This window comes from Cyprinodon tularosa, unplaced genomic scaffold (assembly GCF_016077235.1).
Source record: "Cyprinodon tularosa strain WSP-4 unplaced genomic scaffold, ASM1607723v1 ctg517, whole genome shotgun sequence".
In the NCBI taxonomy this organism is placed as follows: Eukaryota; Metazoa; Chordata; class Actinopteri; order Cyprinodontiformes; family Cyprinodontidae; genus Cyprinodon; species Cyprinodon tularosa.
In genome coordinates, this window is record NW_024039249.1 from 158913 (window position 1) to 186781 (window position 27869).

At 40.5% G+C, this 27869-nt stretch overlaps 1 protein-coding gene across 1 annotated transcript in view; it reads left to right on the top strand.

The window, feature by feature from the left end:
* Window positions 1-27869, top strand: part of tbc1d32 (TBC1 domain family, member 32) — a 110955-nt gene that overhangs the window by 6671 nt on the left and 76415 nt on the right. The window contains exons 4-19 of the mRNA XM_038303692.1: window positions 2209-2386; window positions 2657-2728; window positions 3440-3559; window positions 6033-6111; window positions 6421-6524; window positions 6601-6662; window positions 6745-6889; window positions 6970-7029; window positions 8346-8421; window positions 10310-10447; window positions 18156-18245; window positions 20428-20570; window positions 21914-22041; window positions 22933-23134; window positions 24915-24994; window positions 26281-26419. Coding sequence (XP_038159620.1) covers window positions 2209-2386; window positions 2657-2728; window positions 3440-3559; window positions 6033-6111; window positions 6421-6524; window positions 6601-6662; window positions 6745-6889; window positions 6970-7029; window positions 8346-8421; window positions 10310-10447; window positions 18156-18245; window positions 20428-20570; window positions 21914-22041; window positions 22933-23134; window positions 24915-24994; window positions 26281-26419 — 1816 coding nt within the window. The remainder of the gene's footprint in view (window positions 1-2208; window positions 2387-2656; window positions 2729-3439; window positions 3560-6032; window positions 6112-6420; window positions 6525-6600; window positions 6663-6744; window positions 6890-6969; window positions 7030-8345; window positions 8422-10309; window positions 10448-18155; window positions 18246-20427; window positions 20571-21913; window positions 22042-22932; window positions 23135-24914; window positions 24995-26280; window positions 26420-27869) is intronic.

Below are 27869 nucleotides of genomic sequence, written 5' to 3' on the forward strand. Positions count from 1 at the left end.
AATATTCATCAATCTGCTACGAAGAAGCATTAAGCATGCTGAGTTATTGAAGCTGGCTTTGGGTGGCAGATTAAGGCGAATCTCAGGACTACAGTGACAGGAACATGAAATCCAAGGAACCCTGTTCTGCTGTTGCCAGTTCTTCCTTAGAATGACTCATCAAACACTGTCTTACTGACCAGTCTGCCAGCTTCCTCTGAAATTTCCCGCTTGTAAGGAACTTCAGCATGGACAGAAAATAGACAAGGAACAGCCGTCCACGGTTCCTCCTGGTTTCACTCTGTAACACTGACCTCAGCTTTTTAGTTGGATGATCTAACGCAGGCTATTGAGCCTCAAATCACCATGAGCCACCAGGAAAGCACAATATCTGAAAACACGCTTTCTCTGATCTTCCATTGGCGATATCCTCCTGCACACCTGACTCATTTGGAATGCAATTACTTTCTCAGGGAGAATGATGGAGTCCCGTCTGACAATTGACACGAGTTTTATGCTCCTCTGCTCACAGACTGATGAGCATTTTTATTTAAACCTCTAAAGCACTGGGAAATTACAGTTCACATCTGATCAGTATCCTTTTAAAGTGTTTTATGTGCTTATATGATCAGCAAAATATTTTGAATCATAAAACTGACCTTATAAATAAGTAAAAAATTTGCCAACTACTGTGTAGTCTGTGTAATTCTTTACTTATTTATAAGGTCAGTTCATCTCTGCAGTGCGAGTGCAATAATCCAAGTCAACTACTGTGTAGTCTTTCCTTAGCTCTCTACAGTGCAGATATTTTTATATCTAAAGAAAAGAAGAGTTATATATTTTTCTTTTATGCTCTTTTGTGCTATATACACTTTTTTATATCGTCTGTTGTATTTTTTATCTTTAATGGCATCTTGCTAACTCTGCACATTGTACTCGATATAAGCTACTGGAACCAGAATCTCCCTAAACAAGTAAACCCAAAGGATAAATAAAGAGTCTAGGTCTATAAAAGCTCATTTTTATATTTCCCGACTTGACTGTAAAAAATCATGTAACATAAATGAGAAGTCTTAAGTTTATAATTTCACACAATTACATGTTAAGTCACTGAAATCCGTTTTAAACATTCGCCTGCCTTGTCATCCATCACTCTGTCGTTCTGTCTCTAGATCTGTCAATCAGATAAACATCAGTTCAAACGTCTGACTGCTAGTTACTCCCTCAGTTTGTCCATCCATCTGTCCTTCCTTATAGCCTAAAAATTCCTATTAAATCCAAAAGCCATATTTAAATTTCCAACATTTTGTGTTGTACTTAAAATGTGACAAAAATATTTCAGGATAAACATATTGCCTAATATTTTTTATCCTGTTCTCATTCTCATTCATATACTACCCTCTCTATAGGCATATTTTCTACATATCCAGTTATAGCAAACTGTATGTTTTCACAGCAGCCTTTGTTGCCATGCATTAGAAATATCCTGAGAAATTAGAAATTTGTCTTTTTTTTTTTTTCTTTTAGAAAGTATTTTTAGCTCAATCCCTTGAATAATAAAACAATAATGATTACAACTGCTTAAAGCTGCAGTCTGTTACATTGAGAAGAGAGCAGACTTCGACTGAAAATTTGAAGAAAAACAGGTTTCACACCACTCCCCCACCCTCTCTGCTTCACTCATGCCCCACCTCCAAGCTCCACCCCTCTCACAGCATTTGCGCGGCTACCGCATGCGACCAGAAGCGTCCAAGCAGCGTACGCGGCAGCTCTTCCATTGACATCTTCTTTTTTGAAGTCTTTGCCGTGTAAGCAGTTGTCGGCAGGGGCAGTAAGGGCAGTTTCTCTTTCGCTGGTGGCTGTCGCTCCGCCATGACTTCCACGCGCATCCTCCTGACTGCGGCAGCCGGCGGCAGCGGCAGGTTCAGCGGTGAGAGGGAGGGGACAGGATTCAGCGTGTGTGAGCTGTGATTGACACTCCATCAGACGCTCCTCTGGCTGTGATTGGTTGTTTTGTCTCGTCCCGAAATATTCTTTCCAGATTGCAATACAGGCAGTAGGCGGGACCAATTGAAGCCGTTTTTTTCACAGGTTACATATCACATGTACTGCTGTCTGGGCATAGGGACAGTTTTAGCCAATATGACAAAAAAGTGATTTTTAAAAACTTACAGACTTCAGCTTTAATGCTGGGTATGTCAGTAAAACAACTTCCCATGTCTGTAACAGGTACCGTCTGATGATACAGACATTAAAAAACACCATGATGGTGGTTGTGGAGTCTCTAATCAACAAGTTTGAGGAAGACCAGCTGAGAAAGGAGGAGATGAACAGAGCGATGGAGCGGTGTCAGTCCAGCAGCCAGTACGCCGATAACTGCTCAGACAGCGACTCCTCCTTCAACCAGGTCAGAAATGCAGCTATCTAAAGGAAATACAGTAAATAAGAGAAGTAAACAAATTTATTTTAGATTTCAGTTTTCTTCTCTATTTTTTGTTTTGTTTAATATTTATAAAGACATGAAGCCAATATTTAAAAAGGATGCCCTAAGATAGTCTTAGATAGTCGTTTAAATGCAACTATTTAATGCTGAGTGTTTTTTCCCCCAACAATCAATAACTAAACGTGTTCATATGATAATTATTGCTTTATGTTTCATTTCCCTGTTTGATTCCAGAGTTATGCTTTCATCAGACAGGAGCAGCTGCAGGCGCTGGCGGAAAAACTTGACCCCAGCAAGCCCAAAGAGGTACCAGGAAAGAAAATGTGAACGTAATACTGCCCCTTCTTCTCCCTAAGCACCATTCTTTAAAGACCAGGCTTGTAAACTAAATAGATTTTTTTTTGGTGGGTAAATCTAAGGTTTAATAAGGTTATTAGGAATTATAAACCAACAGGATTTACACAGCTAATTGAGTTTATGTCTTAGCCGTTCAGAGTGAATTGCCTTTGTTTAGTGGGATCAATAGCCACACAGTTAACAAAATTGGATCAATCAATCTTTGTTTATAGAGCGCTTTACTCACCTTAAATGATCAGAGTGAATACAAGAATAGAAAAAATTGAATAAGAAAAGCATTTAATTACAGTATTAATTATACAAATAATTCAATTTGGGAAAATGAAACAATAAGTTAAGAAAATATTTATAAAAGCAGCTTGATTTGCCTGTTCAATTAGAATAGTGAGTTTTAAAATAGATTTTTAATCATTTTAGGTAATGACCCTAAGATGGAAGATCATCGCAACAATTAAGTCGCAATAAAGCTAATGTAATGAATCAGAGGAACAAAAAATGTTCATCACAATTTAGAAGTTAATATTAAAGGTACAGGCAGCCGGTGCAGGGAGGACAGTATCGGAGTAATATGCGTGGTTCACCTTTAATTAGCAGGCAGGCCGCAGTGCTTTGGACAGTCTGATCTCAGGTTTTGGGTAATCGTTGTAAATGTGTGTTTAGGTGCGGCGTGAGGCTCTGCAAGCTCTCTGCGGCGCTCCTCTTTCTGACGTTCTGAGCTGTGAGAGCTGGAAAACTCTGCAAGCGAACCTCTGTGCAGCTCTGACTGAACCTGACCTCAGCGTGAGTCCTCATCTACTTGTTGCCCTAACCGTCCATGTCTTATTAATATTGCATCTGTTCAGTACTAAATCACAAGAGAATGCTTTCTGATATCACATATTACTAATAAACATCTTTATGCAACAAACTCTAAGTAATACTGCAAAAACAATCTAGAAATGAGTAAAAATCTCTTAAATTAAGTGTATTTAGCCGTAATTTGAGCAATTAATACGGTTATTTGCCAATGGAATGAGTATTTTTACTCTTAAAATCAGATAATTAAATAATATGCACTTGAAATAAGACAATTTAATTGTTTTATCTTATTTTAAATTTAAATTGTCTTGTTCCATTAGCCAGGTGTCGCACTTACCTCCTCAATACAAGGGAAAAAAAGCACTTATCTTAAGAATAAAATTACTTTTAGATTTCATTTTTTTTTGCAGTGTAATTTTATTTTCAGGTTAAAGTGCAAATATTCATAGTCCTGTGCTGGATCAATAAAAACCGGTGGAGCTAGATTGGAAGCAGAAGGAAAATAATGAACTGTTTAAAAAACCTTTCACCAATTAAAAATCTGGAATGTGTGGTGTACATTTGCATTCAGTCTTTTTTACTCTGATGGAACAAACCTTATCATGATGACAGGTGAACTAGAAGGCTGTGGAAATGTTTGAGCACCCAGTGCATTATCTGAATTTTTTTAAAAAATATTAGGGATGCACGATATAATCGGCCCCCTATCGGTATCGGCCTTAAAACTGAATATCGGACATCGGCCACCCCACCGATATTTAACCCGATATTTGATCAGCTTCTGACTTTCTAAAGTCTAAAAAAAAAAAATACTACTTCTTCTTCCTCAAAAACTTCTTTTTTTTATGGACTTAAAAACTTCTAAAGACAAGGGAAAAAATATTGATACATTAAAATATCACAATATCTTCATATGCTGATATATTGCCATTTAAAAACACCATATCAATCTTTTTTACTAATGAAATATTGCAATATGTCATCGTTATGCTACGAAATCCCCCGAAAATTTATGAAATTTTGCATTATTTTATATATGTTGATTAATTGACGCGGTATCGATCTATTTTACTAACAAAATCTCACAAGAATTTGCAAAATATCACGAGAGTTTGTAACAGAACGATGAAATTTCACGAGATTTTGAAAGTAAAATAGATCAATACCGCATTTTTAAAAATCAATTTGATATCAGCATATAAAAATATATTTGAGTATATTATTTTTCAAAGTGTCAGAAATGGATAACAAAACTGCTATTTTCAATGACTACTTATTTTTGTCCAGCTTTAACATCGGTATCGGTTATCGGCTACACGAGTTTTAAAATATCGGCATATCGGATATCGGCCAAAATCCCAATATCGTGCATCCCTAAAAAATATATATATATATGATGAATCAGAAAATTTGCAAAGAGGTAGTTGTCGGGTTCATAAAATGTAGGTTTTTTGAAAAAGGAAGAACTGAAATACACAATTATGGATACAATTTCTGCAGAAAGGAGAGACAGTTGAACCCCAGACTCAAACATACTGTCTCCCACTGGACCACAATTGATCAGTTCATGAAGACAGAATGCTCCATCAGAATGACAAGGCAGGATGGTCTCCTGACTGAATCATTACACAGGAGTGGAGCATCCCCTTGCACAAATGTTTTATAAGCACACATTAATTTTATAATCATCATTGAATAAACCTAACAGTAGTGAATCTGGAAAAGCTCCACAGCTCAAAAGGTAGAGTCTGTTAAAACCACTGTACTTCTCATGGTCTCTTATCAACCTGAACTTTATAGAAAAGTGGGAAAGTCATACAAAGTTTAACTTTCGCTATGTTTTATGCTTGGGTCAATAGTTTTAGCATATTTTATATGTGAATAAACATATAAAATATATAAACATATTTTGTTTGCATTCTAACAAAATAAATCAACCAAATGGGATAGATTAAGTGCATTCAAGTTTATAATAAATACTAGCTACCACTAAACAGAGCTTTTATATGGAAACTTGTCGATAACCCAACTGAAAAAGATCTTTCAACATTTAAAGTAAGCCCCATTTAGAAATATATGGGTTATTAGTTACTAGTTTGAAGAGAAAAGACTGGTTTGGTTAATACATTTATGAAAGAGCCACATACTTTAAAAAGTAGTTTTAATGTCAAAACGTTCCAGAGAAGATCCTCTTAGAAGAAAACATGTCTGAGGCTGCAGAAAACAAGGAACTGGGGCAGGGCTTTACCCTCCAACTGGGCAACCACTCCAAACATAAAATTAGCCATTTGTTTACAAAAAAACTTTGTCTTGGATTATCATTTTACAAAATAAGATATCTGGTGGTTTGTGGTGTTAAGTGACTCACTGTTGTACGGATGGTTGTACTTTTACAGGGCGCTGAAGTTTCTTTATTTTTGTTTCTAAATGTTCTCTTTTATTTCACTTCCTATAGGAGAATGTGCTGCGTTTCTTAGCTAAAAGCTTCTCCTCATCTCCGCTGAACGTGACGCGAGAAATCTACACCAGCTTCGGTAGGCCGCTCTTCTGAGTCCTTCCGTGTTGTGAAAGTTTATCTTGCAGCATATTAAGTTTTATTCTAACAAGTTAACCCAAATATATCAAATTAAGCTTAGAGGTATGAGGGTATCAAGAAAAAATCTGTAATTGTTCTTGTCCCCACAGGTTAATGCTAATGCATTTAGGTAAATAGTTTTGTTGACTCTTAATTATTTTTACTAAATAGTACATATGTATGTAGGTACAGCTGGATATGTGCTTTTACAGTAGGATATATAAACTCACACTGTTTTTAATTATATATTTTTTTTGTTTCTGAGCAGCAAAGAGTGTAGAATCAGGCTTTCGGTCTCAGGAGTTAAGCTTCCCTACTGGATCAGCTACTGTCGACATTAACACTCCTCAGATCAGTCGTCTCCTCAAACAGGTGCTAACCATCTCCTACATCTACTACCTAACAGAAACTTTTGTCTGATGCTTTATTTTCTGTTCTTCTGTCTCAGGTTCGACTCATGAATGACTTTCAGAAAGATGTGACGACCTTCTGGATCCGTCACCCAGAGAAGTGAGTTCTTCTCTCTGTGGGACTGGATTTTACTTTTTAATTATATACCAACTTTCTTTTTTTTATATGCGTCTTTCTTCAGATATATGGAGGAGATTATAGAGAGCACATTCTCCCTTCTGTCCATCTATCATGAATGTGGCTCCAATAGAGCAGAGAGAACACTGGAACCGGTCCACTTGCTGTCCTTACTCGATATTAAAGCTACCTGGTTTAATAAATGGATGGTGTGTATGCCCTCTGAACACATTATTTAGACGTGTTTGTTGCACATAGATTCAACCCTCATTCTCCTGTCCTTTTTCAGCACGGCTACTACAGCAGGGCGGTGGTTTTCAGGCTCCTGGAGAAAAAATACAAGTCTCTGGTGGGTGATTCAGTCAATCATGTCTCTCAGCTGCCTTTTTGCAGCCTATTCTGCACATAAAAAAGAATCTTGAGAGAAACAGCTGAGCCTCAGGATTATTTAATGGATGGCAATCAGACCAGCAGCAAGAAACCAATCCTTAGTGTGTATCAGTTAAAGCACATCAACAGACTTACTCAGCCAAGCCCTGAGGTGGTAAATCAGAACCACAATATTTTTTTATTATTGCCATATTTATTCAGATAATTCATTATTACTACTACTGAAGCCTTATTCACAATCATGTGCTGTTTGCGCTTAAAAATACAGGTTTTAAATGTTGCAATAAAGGTTAGAATTGCAGTGAATATGTTTAAATATTTCCATCAGTCCATGCAGAAAGACCCTAGATTGGGAATCAAACCCAGGACCTTCTTGCTGCAAGGCAACGGTAGCATTTAGTTGGGATATTTATATTATTATTATTATAAATATCTTAATTTATGCACTTGAAATGTAATTAAGCCATTTTTAATCACTAAAAATAACTAACAAATTTGGGAAAACAATTTCACACATTTTTTTATTAAAACCTTGCTACTTTTTCTTGTTAAACAATCCTTTTATGTTTTATAAAGTAATGGTTGTTTAATCGGCAGTATAGCAAGTATAACATATATTAGCAAAATGCTATATGTTGTATAAAGGGGAGCCAGTAGAACAAACCACTGCTCCCTAATAAAGACCTCCAGCTAATGTTTGTAAAACTGTATTTTTAAAATAATTTAACAACAGATTTCATTTTATTTTACTCTTATCACTTATGCATTTATTTTTATACACTTTTTAGGGTCCAAATTTTGGTGACCACTTATTACTTATTATCTACTGCTGTAACACCACAATTTCCCCATTGTGGGACAATAAAGGGATATTCTATTCTATTCTATTCTATTCTATTCTATTCTATTCTATTCTATTCTATTCTAATTGATGAGTTCCAGATATAATCATCAACTCAGCCATGGTCTACGGTTCTGTTTGACAGGATGTCCAGAAAACCTTGTTTAAAAAAAAAAAACATTCCCCCTTTAGTTTAGTTAAATATGTAGCACATGAAGTAGTGCCACATCAATTTATGTAGTAAAGATTATTGCAAACAGCCTTTACATGAAAGTGATGCCTTCATTATCAGTAGAAAGCCTGCAAACTTGCACCTCTCTCATTTCCACTGCTAGCGAGCTGCAGTGACTTCCCCATTTTCTGTGTGCTTTTATTTCAGTTTTGTGATTATTTGAAGTATCAATGACACAGTCTTTACTTTATTTATTTTCCAGGTAGCAGAAGCTCTTCAGCAGGGCTTGCATTATAGTGAGTTGTTTGAATGCGACACCAGTGAGGCCGATGACCCTGGTAAGGAAAACGGCATAAAGAAATGATTCCTCCTCAGACTTTTATATGTGTGGTTTCAAAAGAGGAGTATTTTTTCCCTTATTTTGCACTCGTTCTTGTGATGGTTGATGTGATTGACTCACTAGATTGAAACCCAACAAGAGCCCTGTGTCATTCAAACATTACCCTGCGTATTTTGCTTTCCTTTACTGTCGAAGGTACGAAAAATACTCAGTTTTCGTAAACAAACTGCTTTTTAATGATCCAACCAAAATATAACTAAAGTATAGGTCTTGTGAATTATTGTAGTCCAGCTGTAAATTTACTGATGACATCTGTTATTTTCTCACATTTAGGGCAAATGTTTTAAGCTTCCTTTTGTTTCCCTGAGATTTTTTCCAATATTGAGTTAAATCTGTAACTTCTATAAGAAGTTTGGACATACTAAGTAAGAAGAAATCCAGGAGAGCAGGAGATCGTCCTGTAGGTTGTTATCTCCTGGAGCACAGCTTGGCTCCTTGAAACTGAAAACCTTGACCTTTTCTTATCTGGATGCAGGTTGAAATTCCTACTTATACTTCTACTCTCAGGAATTGTAGCAGGGCTATTTTTTTAATCCATCTACGTTTGAGAGTCTTTAAAGGTGGTGCTCTAAAACAGAATGTTTTGGTTCTGAACAAAATACAGCTGTGTACTGTGCTTCCCAGCTCTTCATTCATGTGTTCATTAGGATCAGATTGCCCCAATCCGAATGACATGATCAGAATAAGCGTTTAAAAGGATGCTCTTCCTAATTAAGGATCATCGTTTAATCGTACCGGCTGAGATTAATCTGATCACAGGCTTCTTATTTGTGAGTTTACGTCCCCTATTCAGTTTTCAAATCATCTCTTTGTGATGAATATTATTGTACTCTTAAACAAATTACCTTTTAATTCAACAAATATGTGGCAACAGAAGAGAAACCCTCTACACCAGCTGTCCCCAACCGCCGGGCCGTGGACCGTTACCGGTGCGTCGGTCATTTGGTACCGGGCCGCACAGAAAAAAGTATATATGTATATGCTAGATGGGAGCGGCTTGTTGTTTTATTTTTATGCCGTCGTATCATTTTACTTGATCGTATTTACCCCCCTCCCGCCGGTCCGTGAAAATATGGTCTGACATATAGCGGTCCGTGGTGCCAAAAAGGTTGGGGACCGCTGGTCTACACCACCTGTCAGTTTTTCATTAGGGACAAAGGAAACATAAAAGTTTACAAGTACAAGAAAACGATTTCTTGAGAAGTCATAAGCAAAGTATTACACAAAAACTTTCTCAGCACCTCCCGAGTATGTGGAAAACGCTTTACAACAAAAAAATGGTTCCTCTTCATTACTTTTTACTTTGTCTTGAATTGTTTCATTTTGGTCTAGTATATGTAGAACCTTTTGAGCTATGTTGCATATTGAGTTCATACTAGGAACCTCTGTTCAGTTTTTACAACTCAACAAATGTAAAAAACTTTTTTTATCTCTTTATTTTAGCAAAAAAAGCTTGTTTTGATGTTTAGAAAAAAAAATTCCATCAACTAAACTGTGGCTAAAATATTAGATTGTCTCATGTGGTGAGAATTTTGTCCTCAGGAACAACTGGCAACAATATTTACAATTTACAATATTTTGATAAATTTATCTAAATTTTGTTTTAGTTTCCTCCCTCAGGTAACATAATGTGTGTCCCAGGTTGTTGTTTATTATTTGCATGTCTTAGTTTGAGGGGGTGTTAATGCCTTTTTTTAATCTGTCTCATCTTCTGTTTAAAATAAAAATAAAAGTTAGGACAACTTGTATTGATGCAGAAAACATACAAAAAATATTGTTCACTATTTTTTTTTCCTCTACTAAAACTTTTTCTCTTTTTTTTTCAGGTTTGTCTCAGAGGAGCGTTTATACCAGAAAGGAGCTTGAATATTCATTCTTTGTTCACTCTCTGTGTGTCCTGGGTAAACTCATCATCTACACCGACGGACGAAAACTCTTTCCCGTTAAAATCAGGACGCACAAAGGTGTGGTTCTGCAACATTGGCTCATTAAGGCAAAGCGTTTATCTCAGTAATTAAGCCATAAATAAGGGCTAAACAGCTGAGTACTACGTTTGTCATAGGAGTGAGCAATTAGAGTTAAAGGGTCACCCATCTTTGTGTTTTTTCTTTCTTTTGTTTTTTTAATGTACTATGAACTTTATTGCTCTCCCTCCTTTTTTAGGTGAATTTCACAATATCTGGCTGATCTTTGCAATCAAGCTCTGACACAGGAATGCTTATAGTCAGCACAGATATAGTCCACTCCCTCCTTTCCTTTTATGCAGGAACTTTATTCCTCTCCATCCCACCTTTATCCCTGATAAGGTAACATAATACTGTGAGGTGCAGAAAGTTGGATTGTTTAAGACTCTGCTTCAGGTGTCTTAACCTTCAAGTTTTTTTCCCCTCTGCAGCCAATTTATTACTATTTAATTGTCAATGAACTAGAGGAGATAATAATCAATGGATCTTTTTTTTTAAGGATTTAAATAGGCGTTAACTGCCACGTTTCAACACTATAACAGGTCGTTGTCAATATGTTTGAAGTATTGCTTCGTATTAACACCATAACACAACGTTTTTGTCTATATATTATCAAATAAATCAAAACATTTCAGAGATCTACTTCAGAATCAACATCCCTGCTGTATAGAAAACCGTCTGTTGGGGTAGTGTAAAATATTTATTGATCAAGAAATAATATTCAACCTTTTTTATTCTAACAGGAGATGTTACAGAAATATGCAGATTTAAACCAGTCATAGTTATTGTCTAAAAATAAAAAGGTAAAAATGCAGGACTAAATGATTTAGGGAAGGTAGGAAATAAGTGTCTCTAAACAAAGATCTTGATTAATAGCTTCTCCATAAAAACATGAATTTCAGCTCTTCCCCAAACTCTGCAGGCCTCAGTAATCATCTTAAAGAGAAAGATTTGTGACCTCAAAGAATTAGAAAAAAATTAGACCTCTATGATTTGGTTTTGCCAGAACAAAGGCTGATGTTGGTTTTGAGAACTCTTTATGCATGAATCAGATCTTTTGAACACTGCCCCTTTTGGAAGATGACAAAAGATGACAAAAAAAAAGTTTAATTAATTTTAAAGTGCCATGTTAGGAGAAAACGAAAGTTACGTATGTAACTACGGTTCTATGAATCCCGGATGACCGCCAGAGGGCGGTGCTGAAAGCACTGAATGTTCCCTTCGGGCATGCGCAGTTCGAGTAATTATACCAACAGAGTCAGAATCCTTGCAAAAGCAAGGATTCTGAGTGACAGAGAAGCTCTGGCGGTCATCCGGGATTCATAGAACCGTAGTTACATACGTAACTTTCGTTCTATTTCATCCCTACTGACCGCCAGAGGGCGGTGCTGAAAGCACTGAATGACTAATGCCAACGATGTCACAAGGAATCCTGAGCACATACCTCACAGAGGAGGCCCAGCAGAACCTTGTAAAAGGACCTGACCCAGGGGATGAGGGGCAGCCACATTGACACTGTAGAACCTGGTGAAGGTGGTCGGGGAAACCCATGAAGCAGCAGCACATATAGCTTCCAGCGGAACCCCTCTCAAAGCAGCCCAGGAAGCGGTGACGCTACTGGTGGAATGTGCTCTCACACCGACTGGCAGGGAGCAGTGACCTGCAGCGTAGGCGTGGCAGATGACACTCACAATCCAATGGGACAGACGCTGTTTAGAAAGAGGACAGCCTAACCTTGGACCCCCATAGCATAGGAAAAGCTGGTCCGAGCGTCTCAGATTGGCGGTGGCTGCAATGTATGCCTCCAACGCTCTTACTGGGCACAACAACTCAGACTCATTCTCAGTTGTACCAGATTGAGGCTGAAACCGAGCCAGCCGCAATGGCTGGTTACGGTGAAAAGGAGACAACACCTTAGGCACAAACGCAGTATTAGGCCACAGGGTAACACCAGAGCCATCTGGATTCCACCTGATACACCTAGGGCTGACAGAAAGAGCATGTAGCTCGCTGACCCTCTTAGCTGAGACGATAGCCATCAGGAAAGCAGTCTTGCAGGAAAGCCACTTGAGTTCTGCTTGTGCCAAAGGCTCGAATGGAGGGTGGCACAGAGCTGTGAGAACCAACGGCAGATCCCAATCTGGGGCTCGTGGGGCTGGCCGCTGGCACAACCTACGAGCACCACGCAGAAAAAGTGAAACCAGTTCATGGCGCCCCACTGTACGGTTGTCAACAGTTCGGTGAAGACATGAAATTGCTGCAACATACACTTTAAGGGTCGAAGGAGAGCGGCCCTTATCAAGGAGAGACTGGAGGAACTCCAAAATAGTGGGCACCGAGCAGGAAACCGGGTTCTCATTGTGGGCAGAGCACCACTGAGAAAAGAGGCGCCATCTGTTAGCATACTGCAGCCGAGTGGAGGAAGCCCTAGCACTCAATACGGTGTGTCTCACGGTGTCTGAACACCCAGTCAGCCTCCCAGGGGCCATGCCCACAGCTGGAGACGTTGAGGGTTGGGGTGCCATATCTGTCCCCCCAACTGAGACAGCAGATCCCTCCTTGCTGGAAGACGCCATGGAGTACCGTGACACAGACTCCAAAGCAGCCAGAACGGAGCTACCAGCAACACTCTGTGGCCCTGCTCGAAAACCCTCCGTAGAGTCGGCCAAATCAGTGAGAGGGGTGGAAAGGCATACAGGAGAACCTGCGGCCATGGATGAGCCAGTGCATCCTGGCCCAGTGCGCCCGCCATCCCGGTTAGGGAATACCATAGGGGGCAATGGGTCGACTCCTCTGTGGCGAACAGATCTACCTCTGCCTGCCCAAAGAGGTTCCAGATTATGCGCACTACGTCGCGGTGAAGAGACCACTCTCCCAGAGCAGGTGCCTGGCGGGATAGAGAGTCCGCAACCTGGTTCTGCCGTCCTGGCAGATACGCTGCGCGCAGGGTACACAGACGGGGAAACGCCCATTCCAGGAGATCCCTCGACACCTTCAAGAGACGTGCTGACCTGGTGCCACCTTGGTGGTTTATATGATAAACAACAGAGGTGTTGTCTGTCCGAATCTGCACGTGCCTTCCCTCTAGGTGGGGCAGAAGGCACCTGAGGGCCATGTGCACAGCCCGCAGCTCCAGCACATTTATGTGTTCGGTGCTCTCCCTTGGGTCCCAGAGACCCCGAACAGCTCTGTGTTGCCACACGGCACCCCAGCCCATGAGGCTGGCATCCGTGGTGACCATCTCCCTTCGACACACTACTAGCCCCATTGGAACACCACTGGACAAAAGGGTCCCGTCTCGCCAAGGAGCTAGGGCATGGAGGCAGCTCCTGGTCACCATTAGCCTGCGATGCCTGTGCAGCCTGGCGTCTAGGCGAAAGCTGTTGAGCCATCGCTGCAAAGGACGCAGAAGGAGCAGCCCTAAGGGCACGACACGAGTGACTGATGTCAGTTTGCCCAGCATTCGCAGGAAGATGATGTAGGGAAACTCCCTGCCCAGTCTGAATCGACGGACAAGCTGGAGTATTTCATCCACCCTGTGAACAGATGGACGGGCCATCATGGTAGCAGAGTCCAGATGCATCCCAAGAAAGGTGGTTGTCTGAGATGGAACCAGACAACTCTTTGCCAAGTTGACTTTGAGGCCTAACAGTGACACATGAAGTAGAAGCTGGGACGTATCCCGAGAGGCAGCTACCTGAGAGGGAGCACAAAGAAGCCAATCGTCCAGGTATGGCAGAATCCTGACTCCGGAGGCCTGTAGAGGAGAGAGGGCTGCTTTCACGCATCGAGTAAACACCCTCGGGGAAAGGGAGAGCCCGAATGGGAGCACCCGGAATTGCCAATGGCGCCCCCGATAGGCGAACCTGAGAAAACGGCGATGTTCTGCCGCAATAGGCACGTGAAAGTAGGCGTCTGTCAGATCTACTGATGTAAACCAATCTCCCGCCACAATGGTCTGAAGGACCTCTGTTATGGTGAGCATGTGGAAGGGAAGGATCTTCAGGTACCGATTCAGTCCCCTTAGATCTAAAATGGGGCGAAAACCGCCGGTCTTCTTGGCCACAAGGAAGTATGTGGAGTAGTAGCCTCTGGGTTGCCGCAGAGGATCTACAGACTCGATTGCCCCCTTGCCTAGGAGGGCAGAAAGCTCCTGGTCTAGTGCCTGAGATTTCACTGGGTCTGTGATGACAGTCATCTTGACCCGGTGTGAGAGGGGGGGCCGCCGTCGGAACTGGAGCCTGTAGCCATTGGTTAAGGTGGCAACCACCCATGGATCTACGGCATGAGCAGCCCAGAAATTCAGCTGCTGATGGGAAAAATGTCCGACGGCTGGCCCGGTGGCATCATCTTCTATCTCCACGGCCCCTGGGGGCTCTGGGGGGAGGGCGTCCAGGATTTGAGGCCCGGGTCTGTCTAACAGGGAGGCAGACTGGCTCACGAAAGTCCCTCCTCAGTCTCTGCCGCACATCATGGGGATAGGAACCAACAGGTCTGCCACCAGTCTGAGGTCGTGGCTGAACGCTGGGGGTAGTGGCAGGGCGGCCCGATCGCTGGGGAAAGGCAGGTATGCTCCTGCAAAGGCCGGAAAGCTGCTGGCTAGTCTGACGTGCCTGAGCAGTCCTTTCCAGCGCCTCCAAGGCAGCTGATCCAAACAGCTCCCCTGGTACAACCGGGACACCCCTGAGGGTCCTACGGCATGCTTCAGTCAGAGGAGACTGTGCCAACCAGACCTGTCTACGAGCTTGGACAAGGAAAGACATGACCCCTCCAAGCTCTCTGGTCATCAGCGCGAAGGCCTGCAGCGCTGCGTCACTATAACCAACCGCCGCACTTGCACCACCAGTGTCCTGAACAGATGCAGACAGGGCAAACATGAGGTGCGCCAGGGAATTGCCAAGGCGGCCAGCACGCGCTCCTGCATTGTATGCCTTACAGAGGAGGTCATCTGTAACCCGACATTGAGTCCGCGGGCACCGGACATCAGGACGCAGGGCTTCATCTGGTGACACAATCAGTGAAGCAACAGCTGGTTCAATTGCTGGCATACGGTCCAGGCCGGCCTTCACCGACTCATGCATGGCAGCTAATACACGACCATCCGAGGAGAGACGCGACACCGCTCTCGGTTCCCGCCAACAGGCGTGTAACTCCTTCAGGTACTCCTCTGATGGAGGTACAGAAAAGGGAGTAGGAGCCCTTCCACGTCTGAAAAAAGCACTGCCGGAGCTGGATGCCTCTCCTTGTGGGAGTTCCAGCTGCAGCTGCTTCAGGGCCATAGACATGACCTCCCGCATGGAACCGTCACCGGCCTCTCCAACCGCACTCTGAGATGAAAATGAACCAGCCTCAGAGGCTTGAGAGGACCCTGCCTCCTCCTCATCTCTAAAATGAGAAGCGGAAGCAGCCAGAGAGATAACGTCATCCTCTACAACCAGCTCGGGCATTGGTGGGGAAGAGAGCCCAACCACTGGGAGCGAGGGATCAGATTGCCGTGTCTGCAACAAGGACTTCATCTCTGCCAGCTCTGCTGACAACTGCTCCACCCTTGTGGACAGGCCCTGGTCAGGTTTGGCCCGCTTCGTCCGGGGGAGGGGCACAGATGCTGTGGTCCCACCACGGCGCTTAGAACGCTTGGGGGGAACCACCTGCCCAGAGGGCGGAAGGTCCGAGCCCTCCTGGGGGCACAACTGGGCCAACCGGGCCACCCTCACTGCATGGGGCATAAAGCTGCAGTTCATACAGGGGTTCTCAGACAGCGCCTCCAAAAGGTGCTCATGTCCAAGGCAGTTAGGGCACAGGTCGTGGCCATCCCCTGCCTGCAGGGCAGCCCCACAATCCATGCAGCTGTGAGAGCCATCCATGTCGAAGGCCGACAAGGCTTGAAGAACAGAAAGTTATCGAAAATCGGGAGAGGGGGCGCAGACGCAGCCGTCACCAATTACAGCAGAGAAACGAAAGAGGCTGCGAGCACAAGGCAGCCGATACTGGGAGAGGGGGCGAGAACCGCTACCGTCACCTGGTATAAAACCAATAAACCAAAAAAGCTAACAACGTTAGCTGTATGGAAACTTTAGTTGGGAGTAGGAGCGAACAACGCTTCCGTCACCAATTATAGCGGATAAAACAAGAGAGGCTGCGGACACAAGGCGGCCGATACTGGGAGAGGGGGCGAGAACCGCTACCGTCGCCAGGTATAAAAGCAATAAACAAAAAAAGCTAACAACGTTAGCTGTATGGCAACTTAAGTTGGGAGTAGGAGCGATAAACGCTACCGTCACCAATTAAGAGAGCAGACCAACGAAAAGGCTGCAAAAAAGGTTGATATTGGGAGAGGGGGCGAAAACGCTGCCGTCACTATTTATAACTAAGCAGACCGAGGAAGAAGGCTGCAAACAAACCAAAAAAGGCTAACAATATTAGCCGTCTCCAACTTCGGCAAACGAAGTAGACCCCACTTGGTTGGGAGAGGGGGCGAAAACCGAGGCCGTCAGTAATTATAGCAGCGCAGACCGGTGAAAAAAAGGATGCAAAAGTAGGGAATATACTGGGAGAGGGGGCGAAAACCGCTGCCGTCACCAGGTATAACACCAACAAACTAAAGAAGCTAACTACGTTAACCGTATATAGCTTCGGCAGTGAAGTTATTCACACTGGGAGTAGGGGCGAAAACGCTGCCGTCACCAGTTCGAAACAAAACAGCATGAAGCTGTAGGTAAAAAGCTAAAGTCGTGAGCCGGGAGAGGGGGCGCGGACGCTACCATCACCAGCAAACAACTCACTTACCTTCCGTAATCCTCAGAATCGACCCGTTGCAGCCCTGGGAGGGCGGAGAATAACCGCAACTCCGGTCAAGAGACAGGGGCTTCAGACAACGGGGAAGTTAACGAACCGCGTGCGAGAAGAAAAATGGAGCAGAGCAAAGGATGACACCAGGCTATATAGCTTCTGAGTGGTCATCCGGTGTCACAGGTGTGACTCTGTTGGTATAATTACTCGAACTGCGCATGCCCGAAGGGAACATTCAGTGCTTTCAGCACCGCCCTCTGGCGGTCAGTAGGGATGAAATAGAACTAAGCACAGATTTCCAGCACAAAAACGTCCAGATATCAAGCATGGTAGTGAGGGTTTCATTTGGGCCCATTTTGTCGTTGGCACTCAATTAATTTACAACAAACTCTAATGTACAGAAAACAGGTTTAAGGGCTAAGCAGATGCTTGTAAGCAGATGGGGAAAAAAAGCAAAGGTTGGTTTTTTGCATGGTAAATATAAAGTTCAGAACCGAGACACTGATAATACAGCTTTAATGGGAGCAGATGGGTGCAAACTTAATTATATAGAACAAAATGTGAGTTTAAGTTACTAAGACTGAAAGATTTCTGTTCACTCTCCTTCTTTAACATGATATCATATTTATCCAGTTATTTACCAGTTATTTTCAGTGTTGGATATGTTGCTTTTAAACTAATGATGTCAGATTTCAGATCTTAAAAAAGACCAGATTTGACTGCTGGTAGCGTGATTCAACAACCATCACAATTCCGAGATTGAGGCATTTTATTCTCCACGTAAAATGCCAAGCAATCAAAGTTCAAGTTCAATTGCTTTCTTTCTTGCTGCTTGGATGATTGTTCTCTGAGATCTAGCCTTTATTTAACTGTCTAGACACCAAAATAAGACAGTTTGTCATTATTGTTTGTGTTTCAGATCCAGTTACTCTCACAGACTTTATTGTCATCCTGATTAACATCATGTATCAACACCCCCGACCTTTGAGCAGCGACACCTCCCTGACAGGTGTGTCACATGCTCTCCAACACGTCCATGAGTTGTTTCCTCATCCCTGTCTGTATGTATCAAGTTTTCAGGAAACATCCTGACCCTCCCTTTGACTCAGAACAACACTCCTTAGACCAAGCTTTTTATCTGCCAACCTTGTACTGAGTCAGTTTTTTCTCCAGTAGTTCTTCTGAGTTTCTATGACTTCTATTCTTCATACTTAGGAATTTCACTTCTGCCAATCAATAACGTTCTTTTACTTAACTATTAGGCTATCATTTCCTTTGACTGCTTTAGCTAGTCATGCTGAGTCTTTATTTTTGTTATTTGCTTTAAATGCGGTCTTGTAAGGATAAGAAGTTACACTCCTGAGTTTCTTTTTATTAGAGAAGTGTTATGAAGCTGCCTGAAACAGGAAACAGATGCCCTTATAATTCTGTTTAATTATTGCAGCATTGAGATTTAATAAATTCTAGTCGAGAAGGGAAGGAATATAAATTAATTCACTCTTTTTACTAGAAAATTATTATTACCAGTTTTTAATTTTTTAGGCTTTGAATGTTGCTAAAATTGGTTTAAGAATTTAAAACAAATTGTTATTTGATTTTCATCCATCCATCCTAACCACCTACCACGGGATCAGCTTGACTGGGCATACACTGTACGCTTTTTTCAATCATTTTACTCAGCAGAGCTCAAACTGTACAACGAAACAGCAGGGTTTAAAAGTTCAAAGCTCACGATGTTGTTCTTACAATGTACGGCCCGACGCTCTGATGCGATCTACCTGCTCACACTTTATGTCCAACAATCACACGTCTGACTTAATACAGAAAGATGGCGCGAGTCGGACTCGACAATCTGGAAGAAGGAGAACTCCCTTGTTTGCACATGCGCAATGCGTGAGTCTCTGGTAAATCGGCTTGTAGCTCTGCTCGAACAGGAGGATTTGCCCACGAACAGCTTACGAGGCCCCACTGAATTTCAAGCATGTCTGATTTTCTCCCGGCCTTATGATTCCTAATCGGGAGGTGGTCATGTGAGGTTAATCGCCCCTTCGTATACTACACAACACAGGATCATGACGGGGTTGAAATTGGTCCAATCCAAATAATTCTTGCACGAATCGGCCCAAAAAGGTCAAAACATCTTACAGTGTTTGCCAGGCTTATAAATGTAAACCTGCCCAACCAGAACCATGCTGTAAAAGTACATCCAGTGAACTCAAACTCATTTACCTGCAACTGAGTAGCTGAAGTAAATCCATCTGACCTCAAGTAGGTTGTAGACATAAACCTAGTCACCCCCACTCCTGCAACTGGTCATAGACATAAACCCGATCCTGGAACCACCAACCTCAACCCCAAAAGCAGGTTGTAAGCATTTACTCACCAAGACATGTTTTACTTTTAAACCCCCCAACCATTGGGGTTCAGTTCTACGTCCTGCCAGTTCAGCTGGATGAGGACTGGCAGTGTAAACCACCACTGGGTTGCAGACATGAAGCACCTGCTAACCAAAACCAAACCACCCAAAATTGGTTCTATAGGCAAACCCACCTGAGTGGAAACAGGTTGTGGGCGTAAACCCGACCAGTTAGCTGTCAGCTTGCACCATCCTACACCAAAGAACAATTAAAGCCTCCTTCAGTCGTCTGGGAACTTGCTGATGTAAACCCACCCAACTTACAAAACTAGCATCAACTTGCACTTTCTTTCCATCCATGATTAGATGGGTGATGTAAACCCATTCATCAGATTGATTTTTGGTATAACTGGTTCCCAGAATACCCAGAAATTTCTCTTCTTAGGGACACTCATTGAGTCTTTCTGAGGGATTGTAGCCAGGTTTAGAAAATAGTCCTTTCTACAGATTCTGAGTCTCATAGTTTGTATCTACTAGGAAAGGCCCAGTAGCTGCCCAGAAGAAAAGCTGATCAGAGGCCCTAACTATTTGAAGTAACTCCTTTCAGCAAAGCAACTACTTTCAACCTCATTGTTTTGTGCACAGGTTCAGATTATAGACACTCTTCATAACTACAATTTGTGTTATATAGTAGAGAATAAATATTCATAGCTTTCTTATCTGTGTGTGATCATCAGCAAACTCCAGATGATTAAAACAATGATTCATAGTTACCCAGCTTATATATGGAAGTAGTTAAATCTAGAGAGTAAATTTGTCTTTTTTATGTCCTCAGACTCCTTGTCGCCCAGCAGTCTGGTGATGGAGGTGCTCGGGATGTTATGTGAACGAACAGAATGTGCTGCTGATTGTCTTTACCAGACTCCTGTCATTGAAACCCTGGTTTCACCTGTTGTTGCGCTACTTACTGAACAACGGGTTTGTGTTTCACACACGCAAATACACACGTTCCACCATTTATTGGCTGGTAGATGTTAGGATTATTCAATGATGATTATAAAATTAATGTGTGCTTATGAAACATTTGTGCAAGGGGATGCTCCACTCCTGTGTCATGATGCAGTCAGGAGACCATCCTGCCTTGTCATTCTGATGGAGCATTCTGTCTTCATGAACTGATCAATTGTTCTGTCAGAATAAAACTTTGTTTGTAACCATGCGTCATGTTCTGTTAATAAAATGCTCTGCAGAGGAGGTCCAGTGGGAGACAGTGCGTTTGAGTCTGGGGTTCAACTGTCTCTCCTTCCTGCAGGAATTGTATCCATAAGTGTGTATTTCAGTTCATCTTTTGCAAAAACCTACATTTTATGAACCCGACAGTAGAAATCATAAACCAGGGATTCCCTAGAATAGTCCTAGAGAACTTTTATCCTGCAACTTTTATATGCATCTCTGTTCCAAAATACTCCAATCTAATTTCCCTCATCAACATGTCATTCAGCTCTGCAGAGGTATGGTAACAAGCCTTTTATTTGATTTAGTCGTGTTGGAGAAGGGACGCGTTGTCAAGGTGCAGGATAAAAGACCTTGGTGACTGAACTTAGGCACTCCTGTTATAAAGAATAATTAGACCTCATACATTTACAGATCTGCTTTTACTGATTTATCCACCGTCTGAGACTATAAATTGCTATGAGATTTGAAATTTTGACTTTGATTATTTTCTTTTTAAGGGTTTGACCTGGATTATTTTATTCTTTATCCTTGTTGTGGTCCCTTAATAGACTTTATGGTGTTATGTCTATGTTAAGTAAATAGGTTTCAATTAAATTTATGTTTGAAAGCTTTTAAAATACACAATATGATGACTGTGACGATCTGGGCTACAAAGCAACCCCAAGTGATGAACCCACTTCCAACATGCTTTCATCTGTATGAACATTTCTCCATTATAGTCAGAAATTGTATGTTCCAAACGAAGAAACTGTAAGAACTTCTGCAGATTATCTAACTTAATTTTATCTGCAGTCACTAATGGTGCTCTGGGTTAGGTTAAATCGACACAAGTAGGTTTGTTATTTAAGTGTCTGCTTTAAATAAATAATTTGCAAGATTAAGGATATATATTCGAGTCTAAATACTGTTTTGGCAACAGTAAGAGGTGACTATTTTTTAGACTGTATTTATCCTCATGTTTAAACAAGAGAAAACGTCCCTTTGCACCATTGTAATTATCATAGGCAAACATTTGATCACTTAAGTTCTTCTTTGATATTATTTATTTTCATTTGGGTTTTTTTTTTTTCTCTGTCTATTTACAGACTAACTTGAAGTATCCCGCAGCAACACAGATCCTCATTGCTGATATTCTGGCCCGCATCGCAAATACAGACAAAGGGTTAGAGATTTTCCTATATGAGAAGAACCTTCTTGGTGCCCACGGTGAAAAGTAAGACGCTGATCAAACAAACAGATCTAGTGTTTGATGTAATTAAACAAAAAGTATCTTAATAAAAACTCATAGATTTAACCTTAATAGTTGTTTAAAATAAGGCTTTAGAAATCCACATAATAAGGATTTAAGTCACAGTGCTCCAAATTAAAAAGGTGTGAAACACAATATGGAAAGATATTATGTATGTTATGTATAGAGTAATGCTCAGTGCATCAGAATTATGATTGTTTTTCAGATTCACACCTTTTTAAAATAACAGATATAAACACACACATTAAGTCTGCATTTCTGTATTAAAATCTATTATTGGTCTAAAGAAATATTCTACCATTAAACGTTTTTATCAGCTTTAAGCAGAAAATTATAACTGACAGAAATAAAAGTTAGATAACATTATTTTGTAATCTAACTGTGGACTGAAATAAATAATAACTTTTTCGCGATTCAAATAGTAGCTTCTGTACATTAGTGGTTTTCAAAGTGGAACCACTGCCCTCTGGGGGCCACCAGGGGGCACTACGGAGAACTCAGAAGCATGTCTACAAGTTAGCAATGCTATGCATAACAATAAAAGATATTAAACCCCGCCCCCTATGCACAAACTTTTTTTTTGTTCGTATCAACATTTCGTTGAAAGTTTTGTTATTCGGTGGGAATATATTAAGAAAAAAGTGTATCTGATATTTTCACGTTTAACAACTGTAATATTAATGCAATGGGAATAAAAGTGAGAAAATTTGTTTAAATTTTTTAATATTTTGTAGCATAATTTGGGGGTTGCTGCATGGAAACATTTGGGAACGCCTGATCTACGCGACCCAGATTACGTATGAAATATGATCTTATCTCTGTTCAGCATCGCTCCCCATTTTGTGTCCTCTGCAGAACAGTCGCCGCTCACATCATCGTACAGTTCACGCTGAGGCTGCTGAGTCAAGCCCTGCCATCTCTGAGTGAATCAGATGAGTCTCATTCGTTATGTGGAGCTTTCCTCTTCGTCTGTAGGCAGATGTACAACACCTGTGAGGGTCTGCAGGTCCTGCAAACTTACTCTCTGCACAAGGCCATCGCTGCAGCATGGCAGAAGGTACAGCTGCAACATGCATTCGTTAATTTTCCAACTCCTTTCTTTTTTAATCCAATGAGGAGAAATCACAGCCTTGGTGAACACTAGTCTGAGTAGTACAACATCAGCAGCTTTGTTTTGGTTGAAAGTGTTTCTTTAAAAGAAGTCTACTCGTTTCGATTATGACATTTGTAATGGAAAGTGGAATAGTAACAATATTTAGTACATAAAAATCTTCTTTTGAGACAGAAAATGCAGTGGCTTTCATTGCTTTTATTCAGATAGATAAATGCAGCCTTTGTTTGAGATTAAACCAGTGGTTGTGCATAGTCAGTCCAGTGTCCTGCATGTTTTAAATGTTTTCCTTTTTTAAAGCAGACTAGGAAGGCTTTCAGCCATTTTTCAATCAGCTGGGCATCTAAAATCTACAGAACACTGTCCATTAAGGACAGCAAATGATCACCATGGAAATGGACTTCAATTCATTGACCAATACATGTAGGCAGAACATACCGGAAAAATAGCTGAAAATGCAAAGGTTCAGAGAAGTTCCTGTCCTTGGGGCCTATGCCCTGGCTCAAGCAGTGCCGCATGAATCCCCACAAGTTTTGCTGTATCCTGCTAATGATTTATTTATTATTTAGGTGGGTTGGAGCTGAGTTGCATCTAACAGTTGAAGGACCCCTGGGCTTGACTTTTTTGTCAAAGCCCAGGGGTCAAAGTGAAACATTAATTATGCAACAATCTAGGGCCCCGTCCACACAAAGTCAAACCCTGGCCTAAACGCACAAATTTTTCACCAAACCAGCCTCTCATCCATACGAAGCCGGCGTTTCGGGGGTCTGTAAACGATCTTTTTTTTATCAGGCCTTCAGAGTGGGAAGATTTTGAAACGCCGTTTTCGCGTTTACATCTTTAAGCTCTAACCGCATTTTTTTTTCTTACACGCATGCGTCATAGCGTCGCCTCTAAACACGCATGCGCGACACAGTATCACAACAACAATGGCGCCGTACTGTGTTGAATGGTTGCTGCTCATGCTACTCACCCTGCTGTCGGGCTTACAACAGAATCTTCTTCTTCTGGAATATCTCCAGGAAGAACAGAGCAATATAGACGACATAGTTCATCACCTCAATTTGACTGAACCACGAAAATGGACCCGCAGGGCCATTTTCCGGTTTTCCGGTTTGGTTGTTGTATAAATATTACTGCGCATGCCCAACATTTCGTTGCCTGTTTTCGCCTATTTTTGCTTTGGCACCACAGCGCCACTTACAGGCCTGGCATACATTTTGCAGCGTTTTCATGCATTCTTGTGGTCGATCACATTTATTTTACGTCTCCGTCTTTAAGACAAACGTTCTGGAAAATATTAGCATTTCGTGTTCGTTTTGACTTCGTGTGAACGGGGCCTAGATTGTTACAAAACTGTAACAATATCTTCATAATAGCTTCTTGTTAAAAGGGAGTTTTCCTCTCCACTGTTGCTACAAGCATGCTTGGTGTGAGGGATTGCTGTTGAGTAAATGAGTCGAAGCAGTCTGCTGGTTTTCCTTAGATAGAAAACTTTGAATCAATCTGACTGTATGATCTGGTAGATTTGTCTCTGTCAAGTGCCTTGAGATGACGTATGTTGTGAATTGTTGCTACTGTACATGAATAAACTTAATTTAATTGAATAATGTCTTGCAGTTAATTTTAGAATAAAACAAAACATAGGAAGGAAGGAAATCTCACCATGTTTGATTTTAGTACATGAGATTTCTTTTTTAATGTTTTATGTATTTTTGATTCACAGACAAGTTCTTTATCAGAAAGGATTTCGACCCCCGTTTCTGGAGTTTGTACTGGATCATCCACCCAAGAAATGGCAAACATGTGAGATCACACAGTGTACTGACTGTTCAATGTTTGCTTGACCTGTTACTGCAGATAATTGTAGTTATAAATAAATTTTACAGCCTTTAACAATTAACTTTTCCACCTATTAAATATGAACTTATATGCGTGTCAATATGGAGATTCTCTTATTATTAGTTAACCAATAAAAGCAGATATTGGAGTCAGCCCAGGAATAACTCCTGCCAATAACAGACGTTTGAATCACAACACATAACCAAACAGTTTTTATGCTTGCATGAGTTGTGGTTCAAAGTAGTAATATTAATTATTGACTAGAGATAATAAAAACCAACTTATCAATTCACCACTGATACTACCCTCATAGCTCAGTGTAGGACGTTGAACTTATTAGATCTTTATTTATTTCGTGTTATTTTACATAGTTTCACCGAGATCCGTTCAGCAATATTTATATAAAGGACATTATGTTTTGTTGATACTGTGTCCATTTATTATGAAAATAACCTAAAAAATATTGAATAAATCAATTATTAGGCTGTAAACTCACTATAAGTCACTAATAGGGAGCTATTGCATTTTTGACCCTTGCATTGCAGAAAAGAGATTCTACATAATTGTAATAGAAGCACCATAATAATTTTTATGAATAGTCTTTGAACCACTAAAATCTTAATTGATGAAGCCAGTATTATTCATGAACACTTTATAAGATTAATTCTATTATAAAATGGTATTTTTAAGTATTTGTTCAATTAGTCTACTTTCTGATATTGAACAATTCTCCTTTTCTGACATGCTCCATATTTGCTCTTCTTTTTCTAATGAGCCTGCGGTACTGAATAATGAAACAGCTTAATCTCTTGATGCCTATTGTTGTAAATATGAAACAAACTGTATAATGCTAACCAGATAGCTTGAACATTCCCCAAATTCCAAATATGCATTCAGCGCAGCCCTAGGAACCTTTGTCAAGTACTTATTTCTGTTAGGACTGATCTCTTAGTGGTCTGTTATTTTTGACCCTTATAACTGTTGTTACAAATGTGCAACAAAGCTAAATTTTAATTTATTTTTTGTAAAGTATTCAATCTCAGTTTGGAAACCATTTAAGGCCAAATAGCTTACACACCTTTGTTATATATTTATATATAAGTTCAGATGTCAAGGGATTAAACAGCTTAAATTTGTAACGTTCCTTTCTTCAAAAGTTTCTTTTAATGTGAGAGTAAATCCTTGTATTTGTTGTTTAAAAGTGCGAACTGTTGTCACTTTCTTTGGTTTCTTTTGTGGATCTGGAACAGGCTCGTCTGGGAAGATACTTTGTTGGGCAGTCTTCTGAACTTTGCTGCAACCCCTAAAGGCCTTTTGCTGCTACAGCAGACAGGAGCCATCCAGGAATGCGTGTCCTACATGTTCTCCCGCTTTAGCAAAAAACTACAGGTAATACAGGACTAGTTATCGAGAATGAAGAAACTTTGACTGCTGATTAAACTGCAATGTTCTAAACAAACCTGTCTGGTCTATTTGACCTTTGTTTCTGCAGAACAAACTAAATTAACCAATTTGATCAGTCTTCTTGTTTTTTCATCATGAGATCATGGCACAGGTTAAAAAAGCACTTGTTTTTAGATATAAAAAGGTTCTAAATAAAAATTCATATTTTTTGTGAATTCTGGAACCTGATTTTTTTACTTCTAGGTAGAGATAACAAGGAAATCAGAATCAGGTAAAAAAAATAATTGTATTATTAGTCTGAAAGTCATGGACTGCAAGTTGATGCCATCAACTAAGGAAAGCTTTAAACTTTCCTACGGGAAACAAAAGCATGTTTTTTTTTTTTTTTTATTAGCTTTGTCTCTATATTGTGTAGGAAATGTGCTTGGTGAATTATTTGTCAGACAACATTTGATGAAGTCAGGAGAGAACTGCTATTGTGAAACAGTAACAATATAACCGTTTCTGCTTTCATGTGAAGTTGCTTAACTCGCCACAAACACAGAGAAAAGTCACTTTTTTGTCTCTACTTGCTTTTTTGGAAAAAAGAAGTCATCAAGTTTTTCTTTACAATTGAGACCATCCCAGCACTCTGTAGTCACCAGTTAGCTTCTTACAATTGCTAGATTTACAGCACAACAGAACAGTCTTGGTTTGTCAAAATAAAGCACATTTGATTAGATTATGATTAGATAAGGCTAGGGCTACACCTAATAATTATTTTGCTAATCCATTATTTGTTGACTTTTTTTTTTCGATTAATCAATCAATAATCGCAAACGGTTTCTTAAAGAAGAGTTTTAACTGAATTTTAACTAAATTCAAACTTTTTCCACTTGAGTTCCGATTAGAAAATATTGACAGACAAAATGTTTTTTTTTTATATCTTAAATGCAAAATATTTGTATTAATTTACAACTTTAGTATAATTATTGCTCTTATTGGGTCACTCTGTTCACTAAAACTATGTTTCAGAGTCTCTATACTCCAGTTAACGTTTAATCGATATTAAATTAGTTACATTTATTTTGATACTCAATTGTTTCAGCTCCAGTAAGTGAAGAAATTTCCAGTATGTTATATCCTCAACTCTGTTTTATTATATTTATGTTCTAATTTTTTTATTTGGTCTGAAGGTGTGGCAGCTTTTATTTTGCTGTGGCGGTGTGCCATGTTCAATTACAGGTAGCGTAAACACTGTGTTCAAAAATACAGTACAGTATTATTTGAACCCATGTTTAAATGGGACAAAAAGTACAAATGAACGTTTTGTTACTGCATTTATTTTTGGTCTATGCTGCTGGTTTAAAATCCATGTAAATCTCGTACTTTGTATCCCAACCTCTCTGGGTGATTGATTTTTAAAAATTAAACCAGGAAGTTTCAACTACCGTGT